Source organism: Metopolophium dirhodum, chromosome 8, assembly GCF_019925205.1.
Source record: "Metopolophium dirhodum isolate CAU chromosome 8, ASM1992520v1, whole genome shotgun sequence".
NCBI classification, from domain to species: domain Eukaryota; kingdom Metazoa; phylum Arthropoda; class Insecta; order Hemiptera; family Aphididae; genus Metopolophium; species Metopolophium dirhodum.
Genome location: NC_083567.1, coordinates 26,255,346 through 26,277,615, shown reverse-complemented (window position 1 = coordinate 26,277,615; position 22,270 = coordinate 26,255,346). Strand labels below are relative to the sequence as shown.

General features: G+C 31.5%; 1 protein-coding gene across 1 annotated transcript in view; it reads right to left on the bottom strand.

Annotated features, from left to right (window-relative positions):
- Window positions 1-14,102: 14,102 nt before the first annotated feature.
- The window catches only part of LOC132950027 (TWiK family of potassium channels protein 7-like), a 109,995-nt gene continuing 101,827 nt past the window's right edge, over window positions 14,103-22,270 (bottom strand). The window contains exon 4 of the mRNA XM_061021213.1: window positions 14,103-15,355. Within this exon, the coding sequence (XP_060877196.1) occupies window positions 14,995-15,355 (361 nt within the window). The 3' untranslated portion in view covers window positions 14,103-14,994. The remainder of the gene's footprint in view (window positions 15,356-22,270) is intronic.

The following is a 22,270-nucleotide window of genomic DNA, read 5'->3' as shown; positions in this document are numbered from 1 at the left end:
TCAATAGTAAAATTAATATTATATAATTATAATGTTATGCCTGCTGAGAACAAAATATGGAAAATTCTCTAACAAGGTGTCACTACCTATTAGTCTAGGAGCTACTAACGGTTTGACCTCACCTATTTTAGCTTCCTAGAAAGTTGTATAGCCTATAGAATCGGAACTGCTGAATAGGATAGACAAATCCGCTGATTCGTACACCAGTTCGGAGGGGGGAGGAAGGGGGTGTCTCGAAAATCAACTAATCTTAGCGTCTCAGCCACCGAAACCATAATAGGCATAATATATGATATGATATAATTAAATGTCGTTATAAAAAATCGACTGATGAAAGTTCTAACATGTAAAAACAATTATAAATTGTATAAACTAAACAATTTATAATTTTGTATACAATTTTAATTGATGTTTAAAATTTTTTATATGTCAGAATCTGAATTTTCGTGAATTTTTAGAAAAATAATTTGGCGTTGGTGTCTGAAGTGGTTTTTGAGACACACCCTCCTCCCACCCCGAGCTGGGCTACGAATCAGCCAATTTTACTGTCGTATTCAGTAGGCTCGTGGATTCTATTGGCTATAAACATTTCAAGGAACCTAAGATAGGTGATGTCAAACCGTCAGTAGCTTCCTGTCTATATCTATTTCATGTTATTACCGTAATTTTATCGAATTTACTTATTTTATTAAAATATTAGATCGGTTGTATAATATAATATTTATGATAAAATTAAGAAGTCGCGCGTCGGTCGTATATAGCAAGGATTGAAACTGGCGGCCCACGTATCATTTTTCAGTGGACCGTATTACATTTCAATTTAGTTTGTACTGTTTATAAAAATATAACATTTTAAGATTTTTCTGTGTTTTATTTTATTATATTTATAAATTATTAAAACCGATATAATGTTTATCGTTATTCGAGAAAATCGATTTTGGTTTTTGTTGCAACTCTAAAACAAATTACCGTAGATCACCGTACATGAAAATTTGACTGAATGTTTATATTAGAATTGTCTATACACCATAATATTTTCTAAATATTTTGACTTATTTTGAGCTGTTTACGGACATTTTCAGTTTCCATTTTTTTTAGTTTTTTTTTTTTATAAATATCAATAAAATTTTATCTGTTGTCTAGCTAAGGATTGAAAATTTAAAACAAGGTTCCACGTCAATAGGTTATTTATAAATTTCTTTATTCACAATAATATCATCAAATACCCTTAGTAATATCATAGGCTGACTGACCGTTTTCGTTCAGAATCGTTTTTCTTATACAATGATATTATTATATCATTGAATTCAAATTTAACACCATCCATTACAGCGACCCACTTGTAACCTACTGTACAGCAGAGCGACATCCACTCACCCACCTATTTTTGTTTTGATTTATATGTTCTCTGGCCTGCTAGATTTTCGCACATTTAAAATTGGCCCTCTGGTATAGAGTTGCATCTCTAGTATATAGTAAATCAAACGATTTTGTTGTACGGTTGTCGGTTTGCTACGTGTTTAATTGTTTAATAATAATAATAACAATAACAATAACAATGGATGGTTTAAAAATCATTATCCCGTGAATAATAACGTAAGAATAATAATAATAATAATAATAATAATAATATTCACGATACGCCGTGTATTGCAATAATATATTATAATAAAACTCTTCTCGTCCGTCGAATGGAGTCGAATTCCCGGAAAACATTATCGTACAAACTGCGGTCGTTTGCGGGATTATAAATAACGTTTTTCCGTGCGTGCATATTACACACACAATAATTAAAATATATTATTATTAGTGTTATTTGTACAGTTCTTCTGGCAGCCATCCACCGCGATAGTTCATAATAATAATACGTATGCAACTCGCCTATTCTAGATAATAATATATTATATTAAATTGTATTTTACGATTCCTAAAGTTTAAACATATATTATACCGAAAAGTGTATTATTATTATCATACGCACTATACATTATTATATCTTTGCACCCGTGAAAACTGCGTAATATTTCGCATGCTCGACTACACGGCGTACTTAGTTGTATAAATCAGCGTTTGAACCTGAAGTCGTTATATTATTATTATTATTATTATTATTATTAATACAAAACAAAAAAACCATTCTAAACGTATATGTATATAAATCGTGTATGCGTTTTTATTATTAAACTGCCTCTAAATCACGTCGTGGATGTTCGTTATTATAATATTTAAAAACGGACGAATACCGTTGATATACTATAAACTATAAATTATTATGTTGTACCTACCTATATTAATTATTGCGATTTCATTAACTTTTTTTTTAATGTACGAGAATCAAATATTATACTAAATTCATTAGAATCGTAAATATTATATATATATATGTATATATTTATTTGGACGTCTCTACACTAAAAAAGCAGTGAATAGTAATGATTTTTTTAAAAAAATTATGCTATAATATAGGTACCTGAAAAGGATAAGTACTTATAATATAATATACGTTATCATGCTTAAATATTCAAAATTCTATATGATATTGAATATATTGGTGTATGAAAAACGAGCTCAACAGTGAATATGCTGCGTGTGAATAACCCGGCATCATATTATTATGACCACACAATTTAACGATGAGACATCAATACGCCTTGTCATTAAATGATGTACAAAATGACAATAATTGATCCATGGCCGGGATTTCAACAAATCACTATGAACGCCCAGTAAATCATAACGTGGTGACATAGGATGGATCTGGTCGGTTTTCACTATTCCTGATACCGTGAATAGATTACCAAACGGAACTTTTGCAGAGGAAACAGATAACTGTTGGGAGTAATAGTTACACGAGGATATTGTGGAACACAATATTATTATATACTGTATCTAGCCACCGTATAATAGGTACTTATAGTTTTAGTAGTCGAGATTTGTTAATCGACCATTATTGTTTTCATGTCAGAGCGTTTACAGTGTTTGGGAATTGTTCCGCGATGGTATTATATTATATTATTATTAATCAAAACAATGGCTGAGCCAATTGAAACTTCTGTAGTCAATTATTACATTATTGTGACGAAGATATATTGTAAGTAACATAGACTATAATTATTAGAACACCATTGATATACACAGCTATATATTCATATTATATCGTACAGTATATTATTGACAATAATTAGTAAATTACAATGTTCAACATCAATGATATTTTAAAATATCATTATTTTCTGAAATTTTAGTACATTATTACGTGACTATACATGCTGCTCAAAAGTGTTAATCGTCTTCAATACTTCGTTACTGTTATTTTGGAGACACATATCATACGCACTATATTTGTACGAGAAATAAACCAAATTATGTATAAAAGTAATGGAGCATATTACTTTTATTGGAAAAAGTCACATGACGATGATGATGTTCCATTCTCTTGAATAATTATTATTATGAACTAGTAAATCACATAAGAAAAACTTAAAATGGCCTCACAAACGCAATATTATATTCAAAAATATAATATACAAAGTGAGAATATCAGAATGAGATTATACAGGTCTCAACTGCCAAACCGATAAGGAATCCGTAGTAGCTCTATTAGTAAGTTATAATACCAAAAATTATGGTATAGTATTCAACCCAATCACCTAAAAAAAAATATGAAGAACTGGGAAAGTCACTTAGGTAGCTGTATATAATGCTTGGAGTATGACTCGTTATTTAATGTGTCACTGTAATGGATGTGTTAAATTGTAATTCAATGATAAATCGATGTGTTTGGAAAACGATAACTACTCAGCAGAAACTGTGTGAAAGCGTCTCGGGATATTTAATAATTTATTAACATAACTATATTGGTAAGTTATTTTTTTAGTAGTAGAAATTATTAGTTTACTATTTTGTGTGTGTGTGTGCAATTAATTATTAATTATTAATTATTACCAAAAATATTACATAATACTTAATAATATTATATAATGTTAAGTGCATACTTAATATTAATTAATGTTATTGAGTTATTATAGGTAAATCAATACTATAAACCGTAGAAAATAAATAAATAGGCTTGTAAAACTAGGTGCCTAAAGTTTTAAATATTTTGAAAATGTCATCGTTCATGGATAATAATACGTAATGCTAAAAAGCTTCCAAACCCAGTGATTAATATTTTTTGAAATACACAAACAATTATGGTAGAGGATAAATATTGTTATTCGTCATATAAATAGTAAAAATATATAATACATAATTATTACATAATATATTAGTATAGGTATACCTAATAGAAAATGGCGGTTATATATTTTTTTTTTTTTTTAGAACTTTGTAAGATCAACCTGTGTCAAATCAAATTGTATTCTTTAGTTATAAAATTTAGAAGTTTTATGGATTTTTAACTAAATACAAAAAAATTTGTACATTTTCATGATTTCAATGAACAAAGTTAGATTTTAAACTTAAAATAAATTGTTAATAAAATTGTGTGTATATTTGATATATTTATTTTTCCTATTAATACAACCTAAGAGGAAACTTTAATTACATTTTCAACCTTTTGACGTATCAACGTTTAAGGAAAAAAAGATAAAAAAAATTTAAAACGTAAAATGTCGAAAATTCCGTGGGACATCTACACACCCATGTAGCGAAATTGCCTATACACTGCGCCGGCCAAAGGATTGGTATACATTGAAACAAAATGTATTATTACCGAGAGCATTCGATACCTACCGTATTTTTTTTTATCACAAAAACGAACTCATATTTGGTTGATATAAGTATAACGGCTTTTGGCAAACAATTATCTCTCCGTCTATATGTGAAGTGAGTTGTCTTCATTGACTACAAAAAACTGTCAAGAAGTGTAAAAATGTAATGTGACCTATATTAAAATTCCGAGAACAGAAAAAATGTAGTTGTAATACCTACGTATCTACTGTATTTTTTTTTTCTAACACGGTAGATTTTCTATCCCATTATATTACACGTTACTTTGACATAATATAAGTGAATCTCGAAAGTTTGGCTTACGAGATCTACGGGGCATATTCACAATTTATTATATTTTATAATAGGTGGACAAGTTAATGAAAATAATTAATTTGAGCTAATTGAGTTATGGACGTTAGGCAACAAAACAAAGTTAACTTAACTCTGTTAAAAAAAAGTTAAGCAATTTGTTTTTAATTACCACCTGGGTCACACATTGTTTTTAGTGGTTGTGTAATTTAAAATTATTTTTAAATATTTTTTTTTTTAAATGCATACTTCTCATTCCTTCTTATTGTAAATTAACTAAATTCGTTTGTGTGATTGTACACTTGTGTCAACTAAATCATTAAACCGTAATATATTTATTTATTTATATTTGTATTTAAAATCAAATACCTATGTCCTATATAGTACTATTATGACAAATGAATGATTGAAAAACAAATATAGTTAAACTTTAAACCACCTACATTTATTGATAAAAATATGCATAAACACGATACTTACAAATTATATATATATATATATATTTTTTTTTATAAAATGGAAAGGGCTAAGTTGTGACAATGGATTATTTTGATAGTTAAGACAATTCGGAAAAAAAAATGTTTGGCTTTTCAACTATAGTTTATCATATCTGCACAATTATTGTAAACAACTATCTAATTATTCACTGTCGATCCGATAAATACGTGTATCGTAATTACCATAGATCACGCGTCAATCGACAACACTTTAATAATAGGACCGACGCGTTCCGAAAACAACGTGTCTGCGGGCTATTAGTGTGTACACCGACGTGCCGCGCGTTATAAACGAAATTAGGGCGACCTTTACAGCCTTTGGCGTCTGAGTGAAATCAGTCGATGGCGGGAAGGAGACATATGATCATGTATAGGAAAACGAATCTTGTTGAACCTGACTCGGACTGCGAAAAAAATATAAGAACGAACACCACGGACGAGTAAAACGAGAGCGGACGAAAATGTGAACGATAAGCGATCGCACGGGTCACGTGTTCACGACTGGCGTGGACACGCAATTTTAGTGTGGGTAAAAAAAATGTGTCGTCTGTTCGTGGCGGATACAATTTTTTTTTACACGCATACACACGCGCACACAACACGTGTCGCTTTCGATTTAATATATATTTTATTATTTCACTTTGGAAAATCGTTTGTTACACGTCCGCTCGCTCAAACGACGGAAATGTATACGGAAAATCGACAAACACACACGTTTAGTGATAATATTATTGTTATCATTATATTATGCTGTGTCGCGCAACGAAAGCGTTTTCCAACGGTCCGCGGCGGCAGTTGTGCAGCAGTTTAATCACACACTCACACTCACCTCCTAGACACACGTCCGACTCACACGCATTTTCTTCTGAAGTTGATCGCAACGCATAATAATACCATAATATAACAATATTATACGCTGTGTGACTCGTCGTTACAACGAATCGTTTATTCGTTTCTTGCACGTTTTTCCAGGCCGCCCCCGCGACATTGGTTTCGGCCGTTTGCCCATAACAATCGTGTCAAGTCGGACGTGTGACGAGACCACAAAATAATATTATATAAGTCCGATTTGAGAATTGTAATAATATTATATTACTGGTACAATGTTATAATATGATATAATATAACGGTATAATATTAATTATGTTGTGTGTAATATTATGCACATGTGTTAAGTTATGACGGTATAAAATTCGTATACTCAATTCGAAGGTCTGAAGTATAATATTTTCGTTACAGTATATTTTAAACGGCTGTCGTACGGATACGCGGGTGCCTTATAAACAATCGAATGACGTCTGGTTACCCTTTTTATTTATTTATTTAACAGTTTTTTATTCGTTTTAAAACGCTCGCCCGGTAGGTAGGCAAACGTGTGTGGAATACATGTTTGAATGTCAGGCGAAGAGTCCGTCCAAAGACGATTGTTTGGAAATTACAACATTCACCGGGAAATGTCACGAATACCCCAAATCAGCGAATTAGGTAAGGGACATTATGTTGATAAACCCATTTTGTAGTAGAATTACTTTCTTTTATCGTCAATGACGTCCATTTCCAATGGTTATTCTCAACAATTAACAATGATAAGAAAAATATAAATTGCATTGTTCACATAGTATAGGAATGCAATTTCAATGAAAAAAACTAGATACGTTAATCAGTAATCACTCATAATTTACAATTTATTGATTACACAATGCGCAACATCCACCTCCACTCTTTCACATGCTGATTCAATAATCATATATGATAATGACATTCTATTGTACATAATATTAACCCATATTAGTCATATATGTATAGTATTATAGTTTATTATAATATACTTATAATAATTAATTAGATTTATATTATATCTTATTATACAAATAATAATTGGAACATTCTGACTTAGGGGTTCCAGGGTAACGTATCTATGATTTTCCCTAATAATGTATCTGATGGTAATATACGATAATATAACACCCATTCCGTTAAGTTAAGTACTGCACTCAAGTTGAATAATATCCTTGGATAAAATAGTGTATAAAACGTGATGACTGATGAGTCATTGTAGAGACGATAAAATAAAATATGATAACATTTTGTCCACAAAATAATAATATGACGATCGCGCATGCGCGGTTGATATGAACGATCTCCAATCCAAAGAACTATTGTATCGTCGAAATCTGTTGACCTTATACGAACTGAAATGTTGTTCAAACATTGTATTGTTATATTATGCTTTAATCGTTTGTGAAACCCGTATTCGTTACAGTGGCCGAAAATAAGTTAAACGCGTTGTAAAACTGCTCACGTCGGTTATTTACTTTTACAGTTAGAGCAGAAATGTATCACAAAAAAAAAAAAAAACAGTTACGTAACATCCGCGATACTAATGATTTTAAAGTCCAGTCAGAAGTGGTACACATTATAATATAACGGTGTGTACCCACCGTGGGGTTCTGTTCATTTTAAACAATTACCATGTAATTAAGTTTTTCGGCAAACTTTAAACAGGTATGCAAATAGTGATTTAACCTTCCAATTTAATTTTTTTTTGTACGTTGTGGCGGTACTTACTGAAAACTAACATACAAAAATAAAACATAAAATAAAAAGGAATTACAATTTTTCCCTTAATTTAGTCTTTAGCAATATAGTAGACCTTTTATTGTGTTTGTTGGAGCACAGTTAAATTAATTTAAATATTGTATCCTAAATGTATGATTCATAAATCCCGTATGATAATATGACTTAGAGTATTACAATTCTAATGAAAATCACTGATACAATGAACGACTTAAAAAATATAAATTGTAAATGAAAGTTTGTTGTTTTGTGCTACTAAAAAAATAATGATTGAATGGAAAAAAGTAATTAAAAATAAATTTTCATTACTTAAAACTACTCCGATTTAAAATATGTTCGCTTGACTCAAGTGAAATTTATTTTATTTTATACTTACGTGGTCACAATATTTTCACCTAATCTCATTTTACATTATAATTATTTTGCTGTTCAGCAATTTGTAGTTCTCGTAATATTTATTTTATATTTCTACGTTCCACTTTTGGTCCACCTTGGGTTTTTTTTCAATGTTAAATTAATATATTTTATAAAAATAGCTGTTTAGAATTATATAGAGGGTGACGAAAGTCACATTGTGATATAATTATTTTACATGAGGGGAAATAATTAACTTTGAAAAAATGTGGGTGCATTTTTGAAAACTGTTAGTGCTTTTTGATTTATGAATAGAATACATAATACATCACATAAAATATTAAATTGGTTTAAATTCTAAATTTATAAAAAGCGTCAAAGAATTGTCGATAAGACATTCTGGGGACTTCAAATCTGCTTTTATAACTTTTATCTCATCATTTGTACGTTTCGCATGGCGTGTTGAAAAAAAGGTCTTTTTATCCGCTTCCTCCCCTCCAAAAAAAGGGTGTTTCAATCCCCATAATGTACTTATACATGACGTACTGTATTTGACGGGATATATGAATCGAAGTTGATCAATGAAAGTTTCGGGTTTTTGAATATAATATGAGGTTGCCGTATTGAATAATTAGTAAGATATTAGTTCACTCGCACGTTCTATTAGTTTTTATTTTTAAGTCAAATAGGAGGTGAAGTATTCAATTCCGTAGTAAATATAGCGCGATATACTACTATAGTTGTATTTTTTGAGTGACACGTTATCTTTTCAATCATAACACAATATGATATTATAATGAACATCAACACCATATTATTATTATCTTGTAAACTTGGATTCCCTTACGAATATTAAATGTTGGGTAGATAAATTAATTTATATTTTCGTGTAGTTTAAAAACTCAAACAATTTAAAACTATCACAGGAAATCGCATAATATCAAAAAACAATTCTAAACATAAATTGAAAATATTATAGTATTAAGTTTTCGAATTGTATTATCATCGCTTTAAAGTTTGATATAAAGAATACACTACTTAAAACTGTACAACGTGTGCTGAGTGTAACAAGAAGAGTGACCACAGCGACCGGCCTTCGATCCTGTCCGGCTTTTTGTTTATATTTGTTTCCATAATATTATGGACTATGATGGATTTTAAATTATGCAATGACAAAACTTCTACGTATACAAAATCAAACAGAGGTGAAGTATTCAATTCCGTAGTAGTTATAGCGCATATCTTGTAAACTTGGATTCCTTGACGAATACTATGTCGGGTAGATAAATTAATTTATATTTTCGTGTAATTTAAAAACTCAAACGATTTAAAACTATCACAAGAAATCGCATATAAAAAACCATTTCTAATCATAAATTGAAAATATTATATTAATATTTTACTATCATCGCTTTAAAGTTTGATATAAAATATAATACACTACCTACAACTTTACAACGTGTGTACAACTGAGCTGAGCGTAACAAGAAGAGTGACACACCCAACGACCGGCTTTCGATCCTATCCATCGTTTTGTTTATATATTTTGTTTCCATATTATGGACTATGACGGATTTGAAATTGTGAAATTTACAAAACTTCTACCTATACACTACAATTATAAAGTATTTTGGGACGATGATCATTTTTAACCGACTAGACTCGTAAATCCCATACTATTTAAAAAGAAAATATAACCCTGGCGACGGTGGTGATTCATGTTTGATATCGTAAATTATACGTTTGTGATTATAATTTAAAATATTATTATTATTGCATTCTTACCTATATAGTGAAGTGATCAATATTGACTCTAAAACATTCTGAGAAGTATGATTCTAGGTAATCATTTTAATCGTTTATATTCTTGCTCAGTAAATATTTTAACGCGTATCGTAGAACGTAGACCGTAGGTATACGGAAAGTAATGGAAATTATAAATCGTTTATGATTTTAACAAAACATATTTACGTACTGGATTTTAGTCTAATCAGGCAGTTTTGATGTTGGTTAAATATCAAAATAGTATTATAAAAAAGTGTAAGAATATAATTTTACTTATTGTTTTATAATTATTTTAATACTTAATAAAAGTGTATTCTGATAAATCAATTTAAACAGTTATTTAGTTTTACGTTCACATATAATTACGTTTTATTGGGATGGGTATTCGATGTTTGGTGTAGTTAGTTTTTCTGAAGTCCCGTATTTGTCTGATTTTGATATTAAAATGATTTTTTCATAGCAAATTAGGACATTTTAGTACGCTCTGCTCATAATAATATTATCGTATTTTTTTTGATATCTTAAAATATTTGGAATAGTAGTAAAAGCACTTCACCCCGATGGATTGGAATCAGCTGTTCTGCTATCAAAACACAAAAGAAAAGTTAAAGTTTTAACGTCAGTATTACAGTTTCGTGTCCTTAAACAGATCAGATTACAATATAATAGACTTTTTAACAAGAAAAAGACATAATGTTGAGTAAATCTTGTGCGTTGTGTCACACATTACTGGAAAAAAAATCCAATTTACTAGATAAAAGTATGAAAGAGGTCATCGATATTTCAGGGAAATAATATTTTTAGATTACATCTGAATAAATTTTTCATTATTGCTCAAAAATCAATACGTTTAAGGTAAAATATTAGAATGTCCAATAAAATAAGAACAAATCAAATTGTGTTTTGGGATATCACAATATCTCGTATGAGAAATCGACTAGTTTGTTTTTAAGGTATACAATTTACAAAGATTTAATACAAATAAATTTACTATATTTATTAGTACTTTTCTATAATATAGGAGTACTAGTTGATCCCGCTGGCACTTCGTTGCCCGTTAAATGTACCAATACTATATGACTCAAACTTTGTTCGATTCGTTATTTAATTCGGTGTATGGTGTATAGTGTTCGAAATTTGGCTAAAGGTGTAAAAATCCCCGAGGGAATGGTCTTATAACTCCCCGTCACACAGTGGTTAGTGTTCGAAATTTATCTTAACTTTTCTGTTGCCCGAAATAAAAATTCTGATTCGCAGCAGCATATTATCAGGTAGGCAACCTACCTGCGGTATATCGCGGACCCCGTGCTATTTGTACGTAAGTGTATGATTTAACTCTAAATTTAAATCAAAATTGTATCAAAATTGAACAAAGTTTTCATTTTTACTTAATTCCACCTTCGGAGGATTAATACAAAAGCCTAAAGCAACCGTACTAAAATCCAATGAATAAAAAAAAAACAAATTTAACACTTTTTAAATTAGCCTATCTTCTCCCCAGAGGTCTAATCTACACACAAATATTCATATAATATTCTACACATTATCGGTCTTTATTTATGCCTAAAACCTGCTCCGTGATATCCTCTTTCATTTAAAAAAAACTGCATGACAATTGGATAAGAAGTTTCGAAGCCAAACCGTAACAAAGATTTCCTCTTTTGCTTGATTTCAGTTTTATATATATAGATATGTATTATGGACAGTAAAAATGTAATAAATAACCATTGGGGAGGATGAATATATTATAGTGAGTTGTTTTCGTAATTCAAAGTATGGTTTAAAATAAATACTAAACAATTATTAGACAAAATGTTTATTGGATTTTAATTTCATGAACAAAAATAACAGTATATTAGTATGATTAAAATATAATTTGGTATTGAGAAGGGGAAAAAAATAATTAACTTTATAATAGGAATTTTTTTCTGGCAATGGAGAGAATAATATATTATTATTACTTATATATTCTCGTTTTTATTTAAATTAATGTAATAATAAACATTTATATTTACCTAAATATTATTATGTTCTATCTACATTATAGAAGGCAAAGACTCTTAAATTTATGATCAAAAACACAATTCCGATACTGAAACAAATAAATAATATTATTATACCGGTTTTCTAATATTTTCTCTCTAATTGTGCTTAATAAGAAAAGCAACAAAAAAAAAACCAGCAACAACTCAATACATTTGAGCCGTTGTACATTGTTTCGAGTTCTGTGGTTAGAACGAAAGACAGCCAATCAGAGACCTACTTATAAACGCGATGCCGTATAGTGATTTATCGATCACTTTTTCTAGTCACAACGATGATAATAATATTATGGTTTACATTGTTTAGTGGCAGTTACGATTGGACAATTCGAACTTCGTAGTCCATCCATCGATCGATCGTATTGTAGATGAACAGGTTAATGACTTGCGTTTTTTTATACTTTTTACTGTAGGGATTTTTTTTTATTTGGATTGTGGGTGGGCCTATTTGCCAAGTTTTTCTCGGTAAAGCCCAGTTCGTAAACATCTCAAGTTACACTTATGCCGTTATAACGTTTACGTCATAGTGGGACCACTTAATATTCAATTGTTGTCGATAATGGTTTGACTACGAGTTTTTTTGCTATCGGAATACAAATTTTCAAGTTTAAAAAACTAACGAATGTCAGTAGTTTTAATTTCAATAATTATAAACAAGGAGAGGGGGGGGGGGTTAGTGTAGAATAAATGTTATTATTTTTCCGATAATATGGCGGACTTGTATGTTAGAAATTGATATTATTATTTTCCACTCAAATCGGTACGAGCATTCCACATCTTATTTTTATTATTATTTCAGGGAATCATAATATTGCAATACATAATATTCTATAGTAAGGGACTTAGGGTTCACATAAAGTATTTGAAAGGTTTTAATACACGGTATACAACAGCAGATATTCATTTTTTATTGAAAACTAAATATATTATACACTTTGTACGTTATTATGAACCTATTCTAAGACGCACGAGATGAAATGAAAATACATTAGTAAAGTACTCAGAAAAATAAGAACTTAAGACAGCCGTTTCTAGTATCTCCCGTCAGAAAAAAATATGCATTTAAATATATATATAAGAAAAACCAATTTTCTCGTATCAATCGATATACTTCCATAATATTATAATAACGTACTTATTACCTGTATGATATACTGTGGACAGCATAGTATCAACGTGTACTTACTTAAACCATGAAGGACATCATATTCAAACGAATCGTATACAACGGTTACAGGTTAGGTTAATACCATATTATACATTATACCCAGTGTTCGGACTTATCTAGATGAATTTCTACATAATTATTTGTTCATCTTTTATCTTATCTAGATAAATAGTTACAAGGTATCTAAACGTTCATCTTAGATAATTTTTTTACTAATCTAAATTAATTCATCTAGATACATTTTTTATTGACGAAAATCGCGATATTGTACAAACGCATTTTAAATATTTATATAGATTCTCAAACCAAGTATATGGTTTATGAATAATGTAATTATTTTTATTTATATCATTATTGTTATTATGTTCCTAGTGCCCAACTAAAATATACCAAAATTTAAAACCCATTTTAAAAAAAAATGTATCTTTTTTTATCTAGATAAATAAGTATTCATCTTTATCTTAATCTAGATAAAAAAATACTTATCTAATCCGAACACTGAATTTATACCTACTCCTATAAACATAATATTGAAATCTGCATAAAATATTTGTATTCTTACAAGCAAGTACCTACGTCATGATTTCAATAAAAAGAATTATTGAAAAAAAAATAGTAGCTAGTAACAATATAACCGAATTAATAAGTAACAACATATTTATCAGTTTGTTTAATAATTATCAACTTTAATAGGTATCATAACTTATAAGTATCGAAAATTACATCATAACAATAAAATATATATTTTTTATTCGTAATTCATTTACAGGTGTATATAATAAATGCATAATTTTACATCATAGTTAATTGTATTGTAATACGGTGTGGTTGGTGTTAGGGACCGGAGAGATGTCTTCAGTGTTGTCATGCACGCTAATGGTACGACGCATTCGGACCCAGCAGCTCACTTAATAACGCATTTTCCGGTAATGAATTATACACTGGATTACGGAAATATTGTAATACTAATCATAACAATAATAATAATATGTACAAAGGAAAACTTTAGACGAGACCGCGGGAAAACGGAGGAAATGAAAATCGTACGGTTTTACCGTGGAGGAGGAGAAGGAGGAGGAGTGTGTACGAGATTACCTGTCCTATGACGGTAAGATAAATGTGTTTCTGTTTCAGAGCACGCTGGTCAGACTGTTAATTTCTCGCTGCAAACTAAAACCTAACTCATAAAGTAAAACATAACGACGACTTTTATTTACACGAACGGGGTAAGTGGAACAAAACAAAACATGGGGGAAAAAAATACGATAAAATTCATTACAAAAATCTAAAAATAGTACAATAAAAAATGCGTTAAACTTAATCGGCGTCCGTTCCGGTTTCCGTCGGCGGTCAAACCCAGGCGCTGACGGCCGAGTGTTGCTGAATACGACTACCGCGGATTTGGTCGGTTCGACAACGACGCGATAGAATATTATGTTTCAATAATAAATCACGTAGGTACGCCATTACAGTTATGTTCTCGACTCTGGACTCGCGCGTACTCACACGGAACGTTGCGCATCGGTCGCGGGGTACGGTGTGCCGCGGATCAGTTTTTACACCTGCCGATCCTCCGAACGATATCCGTGCACGTCCGGATTTTCATCACGACGTCCTGTTGCATCAGGTTGAAACACATGGCGATCAGGGCCATGCCCAGCATCAGGTACATGGAACACAGTATGAAGCTCAGCTCGATGACGGTACCGGCGCTGCTGCGGTTACCGGGACCCGTACCGGTACCGGTGCTGGTGCCCGTACCGATGATGGTTCCGGAGCCGGTGATGCTGTTGCCCGGCACGAAGTCGCCGAACCCGATGGTGCTCAGCGATATGAAGCAGAAGTACGACCCGTCGAAGAACTCCCAGGACTCCCATTTGGAGAACAGTATGGCGCCTCCGGATATGTACCTTGGAGGAAATAAAACGAAATAATATTATTAACAACGGTATTAAAAGAAAAAAATCCAATTGACGACGGTCGGGCGATAAAAAAATCAAACGGCGCCGATCGCCGACCATCGAGTGTTGTTCACGTATCCGACGCGACAACGATGGCCGACGACGTCCATGAATCCTACTCTTAAGAGAATGCCATACCCGCATGTGTTGTCTCCGTCTTACAAACGCGTACCATACCAAATTTACGCTCGGCAGTTCACGTTTTATGCCGTTAGCTTAACAATTAGAGTGAATCGACCTATTATAAAACTATTAAAACTTGATGGTAAGAACATTATCTGTTTTTTTATTTTGAAGTTTTTCAACGATAATTTAGTTTTTAAGTGAGTTGTGTCTGTATAATAAATGTAAATTATAAATGCTCATAACTCACTGTAAAACTCAATTATCGTAAAAACACAGCAACAAAACACAGATAATGTTTTTGCAATCAAGTTTCATAATAGGTCGATTCACTCTAATTTTTCAACTAACGGTGTAAAACGTACACTGCTGATCGTAAATTTGATATGTTACGCATTTGTAAGACTCAGACAACACATGCAGGTGTGGCGTCCTCTTAAGTACGTATTTTATAATATGTACAATGTAATATTATATCGATATTGTGGCGAAAACGGAAAATTGCATGCTCACTGCCCCTATTGGTTAATCAAAATTAATTTTGTCCGACTAGTGTCCTAAGCGAATCGGGCAAGTGCGGCGAAAAACAAAACGGCTTCTATTTCGTCGCATCGGACGCACCACACTGTGGCTGAATAGCATGGTCAGAATTTAATTCGCACACTCTCGCCGCATTCGCGTAGGACGCAAAGCCTCGATTCGAAGAGGTACGAGTAAAATTTGAGCTACTCGTCCTTAAAAATTAATCCTGAACGTTCTGCGGATATCGAAAACGTCAGTTTTGACTAAGGTAAAATGGTAATATTATACCCATTGCCGCAAATAGGGGGAGGGGACTTAGTCCCCAAATGTCGGTCTAGTCCCCCCAGTTCAAAATCTAGTAGTTAATACTAATTTTTATATTCTGTGGTACTAAGCAATATGGCCTATGGGGAGGGAGGCTTGAGCCCCCTCAAAAAATGTAGTCAATTTGCACCAATGATTATAATACCTATAATAAAACCGAAAACAGTTTCTGTTTTCGTTAAGTATAAGAAATTGCAAACCATGGATATTTGTTTTGTGATTTATATAAAATGTTATTAAAACGATGATATCTGCATATATGTGCACGTTACTTAACATACGTTTACACGTGTCAATTATTTTAATACTGCATTAACATAGCATAATACAATATAATATTTATAATATTAGGTACATATTATATTAATGAGCGTAACACGTTTGGTCGTGTTCATAAATTACAGCCAAAAAATCAATGAAATATTGTTTTATTTGGCCCGGATTTATCAAAAATCTAAAGATGAAATTATGCATGTATAAGTGTTTATGGTTTCATACAAGATTAATAGTTCACATGCAAGACGCTTTTAGGTGGTCCAAAAACCGTTCAACTTCAAACGATAAACACACACGCATGTATGTAGAACACACTCGGAACTTTTATCGATCTAATCGTTACCCACAAATAATTTATTATTTATAATGCTGGTGTGTGGGAAATAATTGATGACTTGATAGTCGCTATATTGTAATCTACCACGTTATTCGACGGTTGAAATTGCTGCATAAGACTTGAAAATCTATACGACGCGTGTCGGTCGAATTTATTATATATTAGAAGACAAACGAATGTTTAACTTTTATATCGAGTGCACCACTAATGTATTATTGTTTTTGTAGGAATTGCCTATAGTTAACATATTATTTATTACCACGTTAATATTCTTATAGGCTGTCGAATGTATAACTTCGATTTGTATTTCTATAATATTATAATTAATTTGTATTTAGCATGACGTATTATAATAGTCTGTATTTGTTTTTTTATTTCTTTAATTAATGTTTAAATGGCGTACTACTCCTTGCAGTAATTTTACTGTACAGATTTTTTACACGCCATACAAAAATCTTAAACAATTTTATAATTTAAAGCTAACATATTAATTGTAAGTCGTCAAGAATCCGGTATTACTAGATTGATATTAAAAATAAGTGTTTAGCTATGATAACAAATTTACTATGTTTTTAGACTGATGTGTTTTGAACTAATATCTTTCAATAATATTCCTTCCTATAAGTGATTAAAATACAGTTTTGTAAGACTGAACATATTTGAATTTATATTTTTATTTAAAAGACTGATTACAAAAAAACAAAAATAAATTAGCTTTTTTAAAATTAAAACATTGATAAAAATCAAAAACAATTAAAAATTAAATCTAATACGTTTTAAGAATAATCAGTTAAATAATTGTTTTTGACGTAATAATGTAATAATATGCAAAATACCAACTAGATATAGGTACTACCATTTTTAAGGTTCACAATGATTGTAAACATTAACTATTGTTCTAAATCTAACGATCGGCGGAATCGATAGGCAGTATAATAAATACTAATATATATATTAGTATTTATAGTATGAACGCTAGCTGGCCGAGTCGATACGAAATCTATGGATTAAACCGATACACGTATCCCCCCCCCCCCCATCATGGATTTGTATAAATCTGGTCCCACCGCAGGTGGCATGCCTTCTCAAAGAGATAACAGTATGATATTTTTTATGGACCGATGAAATCGTGGTGGGTCGGTCATAAAGTGGATGACGACGTACCTATCAGTCGAAAACGGTTCGCCACTCGCCGCCGGAATGAAAAAACCGTCTACAAAAACGACGTTGACGACGAGAAAATAATAACGCAGCGATGCTGCAGTACCGATTCGACGTTTTTGTTCGCGAAAAATTCCACGCGAATCCGGTGATTTGTTTCGTTTGGTATAATAATATTTTGTGTAGGTATATGGTATATGGTATACGGTGACGGGCGGTGGCTTGAGCTAATATCGTGCCAACGGGGTGGAGGTGGTGGTGGGGGTCGGGGAACGCAAGAAGCGCTCGTTTGAGAAAACTCGCCGTTTTCCAGGGCGTAGGTAGGTAGGTATAGTATGCAATATCGGATGGTTATGATATATCGTTTGTCGAAATCCCATTTCGATTACACGAAGGTGGGTGGTGGGGTGTAGTGCAATGTTATTACGAACTCGCGAGCCAAATACAGTCCCTATATATATATTGTATTATACATTATATTATTATTATTATTATTATTATTATTATTATGTTATTATAAACGTGCATTGAAAAAAAGGGGAGAATAGGAATTCTAATAAAAAAAAAAATTATAATAAAAAAATCGATTCATTGCGGCCGAACGTGCCCGTTTACCGGCACGGGGGTTTTTATCAACTGGCCGCCAACACGACCACTTACCTATAATATTATTATTGTATTTACATAGTAGGCATAAATTATTATTACGATTGTTGCTATTTATTTTATTATTGCCACTGCTGCGCACAAATGCGCGCAATCGATCGGTGTACGTTTGATACCCATGTCTATAATAACTTACAATATAATACTATGTTCAAGACGGAAAAGAAAATGGTGTCGTAACCTGACCCTAGACCCACAACCTAGGAATATCGTATGCAGTGGTCTCTACTCAAGATTTCAAGTTACACTTAATTCTGACATCACTTAGCTTATTAAACATAAATTGTATATTAGATTAGTCAATTCAAATAATAAAATAATTAATGTTTGCGTGTATACGCTCAAGTGTAGCTATATTGCATAACTGGGGCGCCGTTTTGCCGACCCTTTTTGCGCCCGTAGTAATAGGACCTCCACAGTATTATTTATAGATCCATAATGATATTACATAATATCGTTGTTATTATTATAATAATATAGTTTCAAGGCAATGTGGATGGAACTAAAAACTTGACCGAGGACAAATTATTTTCCTGATAACGCACACACATAATTTAGGTGGATAGGTGTGGGGTGTAGTCTCTGGGAGAATAATTGAAAGTTTTAGACCCTCTTGCTGGGAACCTCAACGACCTCGCGTGCCACAAAACTATATTTTCGGCAAAGGTATATTTATTATTTTTATTATTGTTATTATAGTATGACATGTAGTACGTGACCGTCATCATCGAAGAGTTGAGACGACTTACAAAAAAAAAAAAAACATCTACGAAGACTAACGACGAGGCGGACGAATTGATGCAGGTCGGATGTAAGAAAATCATATTTGATTAGATTATTAATTTTGTATTATAAAGTCGAAACTCATCATCAACTCTGCGTGATGGCGGCGGCGGCGTCAGTCGGGGACGTAGCGTACAAATCGAATTATAATAAATAATAATGAATGGCGAATGAAATCCTGATGTCTTCATCACCGCTGGACGGTTGTACAGTCATTGTACATTGTAAGTTCATAACTCTAATGACTTTTAAATCAAAAATCCAATTTTTATATATACCAATAATATATAACTACACACTTAGATCTACTTAAATATAGCCTTACTAAAGCTTTATTTTTGGAGTGGCTGCGTCATTCAAATAATTAGAGAGCCAAGAGGGTCATTCTATATCAAAAGAAGGGCGAAAAATCATAAACCGAACGAACAGCGATTTAATATTAAATATTTAGTAGAAATCAGTTGTGTGTGAGATGTCTATTTTTAATATTTTCTTACGATCGCGTGGATACAATTCACAATATAATTCCACCACATGAGGACACACATCGTCACGATCATGCATAGTTATATATTAATATATAATTATTATACCGTGGTTATAACACACGAGGATGGAGGTAGCACGTTATGGGCTTAATTCAGTTTAATTTGTCGCCCACGTGTTACGTTTATTATCTTACGAAAGAACGTTGACGAATCACCCTCGAAAACTCCAAGCACGCTGACTCGAAGGGGCTTCGTATATTATTATATAAACACACACTGTCGTTTATTGTTTTCTTCGATCATAGTATATTATTATAAAATAATAATATATTGTACTGGTAAAGTTATTTTTATTTATTTATTATCATTATTTTACTGGAATTGTTTTAATAGTTTTACAATGTCGTCGTGTATATTATTATTTTGAATTTAAAAATAAAATAGTAAATATAATCAAGAATAATTAATGTAAACAGATAAATAAAATAACACGTTATAGGTCTTAGCCCTTATAGCCTATAGGTATACGAGTTAGTACCATAATTATTTTTTTAAGAATTTTGTATACCGTCAATGAAATTGATTAGTGTTTCGATAAAATTGGAGGGTTGAAAGGTAACGTCCTGTTATTATACAATCCCGTGTTACAGTCTATATAATATTATTATTACCTATATAAGACTTTTAATATTACAGGTCACGAGCCACTAGGGTTTAACATAAAATACTTTTTCGTTTTTCTTTATATAATGTATAGTAAGTATTATAACCACCGAGAGCAAATATTTATCTAAGAATTAATCTTTATCCTTCGCGGTCATAATAAATACACCTAGTTTCGTCTGTGCGTAACGGCGATAAGCACGCTTGCGGTGTACAACAGCGTAAAAGCTCAAACGCCCTCCACCGTCAATACTCGACCTTTCCTCCTGCACAACATGATGTGTACAATATTTCAGCCACTCGACTTGGACGACACGGCGTGCGTATATTATATTTACCGGGATAACCTTATACTCTTTGTAACGTGTAATGACCTTTCGACAGGAGGGCAGCGTGAGTGCAAGTTAAAACGTGTGTGTGTGTGTGTGTGTGTGTGAATGTGTTTGTTAGATATAGTGTTACAAATAGAGAGAGTCAAGGAAGATAGAGACAAAAGAAAGAGAGACAAAGTAGCGAGTGAGTTCGATTATTAGTCGTGTTTTCTAAATATTATATAATATTATAATACATTATTATTTTTCATTAAGAGAATTATTCAATCTACACAATATATTAATATGTATTACAATACGCACAAAGGGGATATTTTATTTATATACAATATGATTTATCATAGCGGGGAAGAGCCATTCAGTGATGGCACTTTGGATAATATTATTATAATCTAATCATATAATAGGATGGTTCGCAATATTAACAATAATAATTTATGAAACTCTTAAAAGCGGCGTCCGGCAAACGAGTATTGAGTAATATCGCGTTATATACGTCTTATATTATAATAACATTATAGAGCATGCGATTCGAATGCCATATATGTAATACAATCCCATTGACGGAGGTTGAATCAGCAAGGTCCTAAGCCATTGATATATTAATATTATTATTTTAAATGTTAAAAGTACAATCGACATTTTTCCTCCAAATGGAGTCGCGTCTACAATAACTATACAGTGAATCTACCCACATATATTACTTGGGAAATTTTCGAAGGATAACGGTCAGTCATGGCTCTTTTAATTAATCGATTTTATTTTATTGACGTGTACACTTCCAAAACAGTTTGTGAAAATATTTAAGACGATGGATTTATAGGATTTAAACTCTATACTAGATGAATTAGCCAACCTACGATGAAGTGTCTCAAATGAAAGGCTCTATAGTCTTTATCCACCCACAATCAATCCAATATCAATTATTGTACAACACTTACAATCGTTGTAAATATTTTTTTGTTGGTTTTGTACATACAAATGAAAATGAAAAAAATTATACACGATATGTCCCAAAACATACTTAATGAATAATGGCCCAACAAAAGTTAAAAAAAAATATAAAAATTTTAAAAATGTATTGATCCAAGAACAATATTATTTGGAATTAAAATAGTTTAAATATCCAAAAGCAATATTATGATATAATATAATAATATTAAGCCCAAGTCGTTTTTACTTTTTAAAT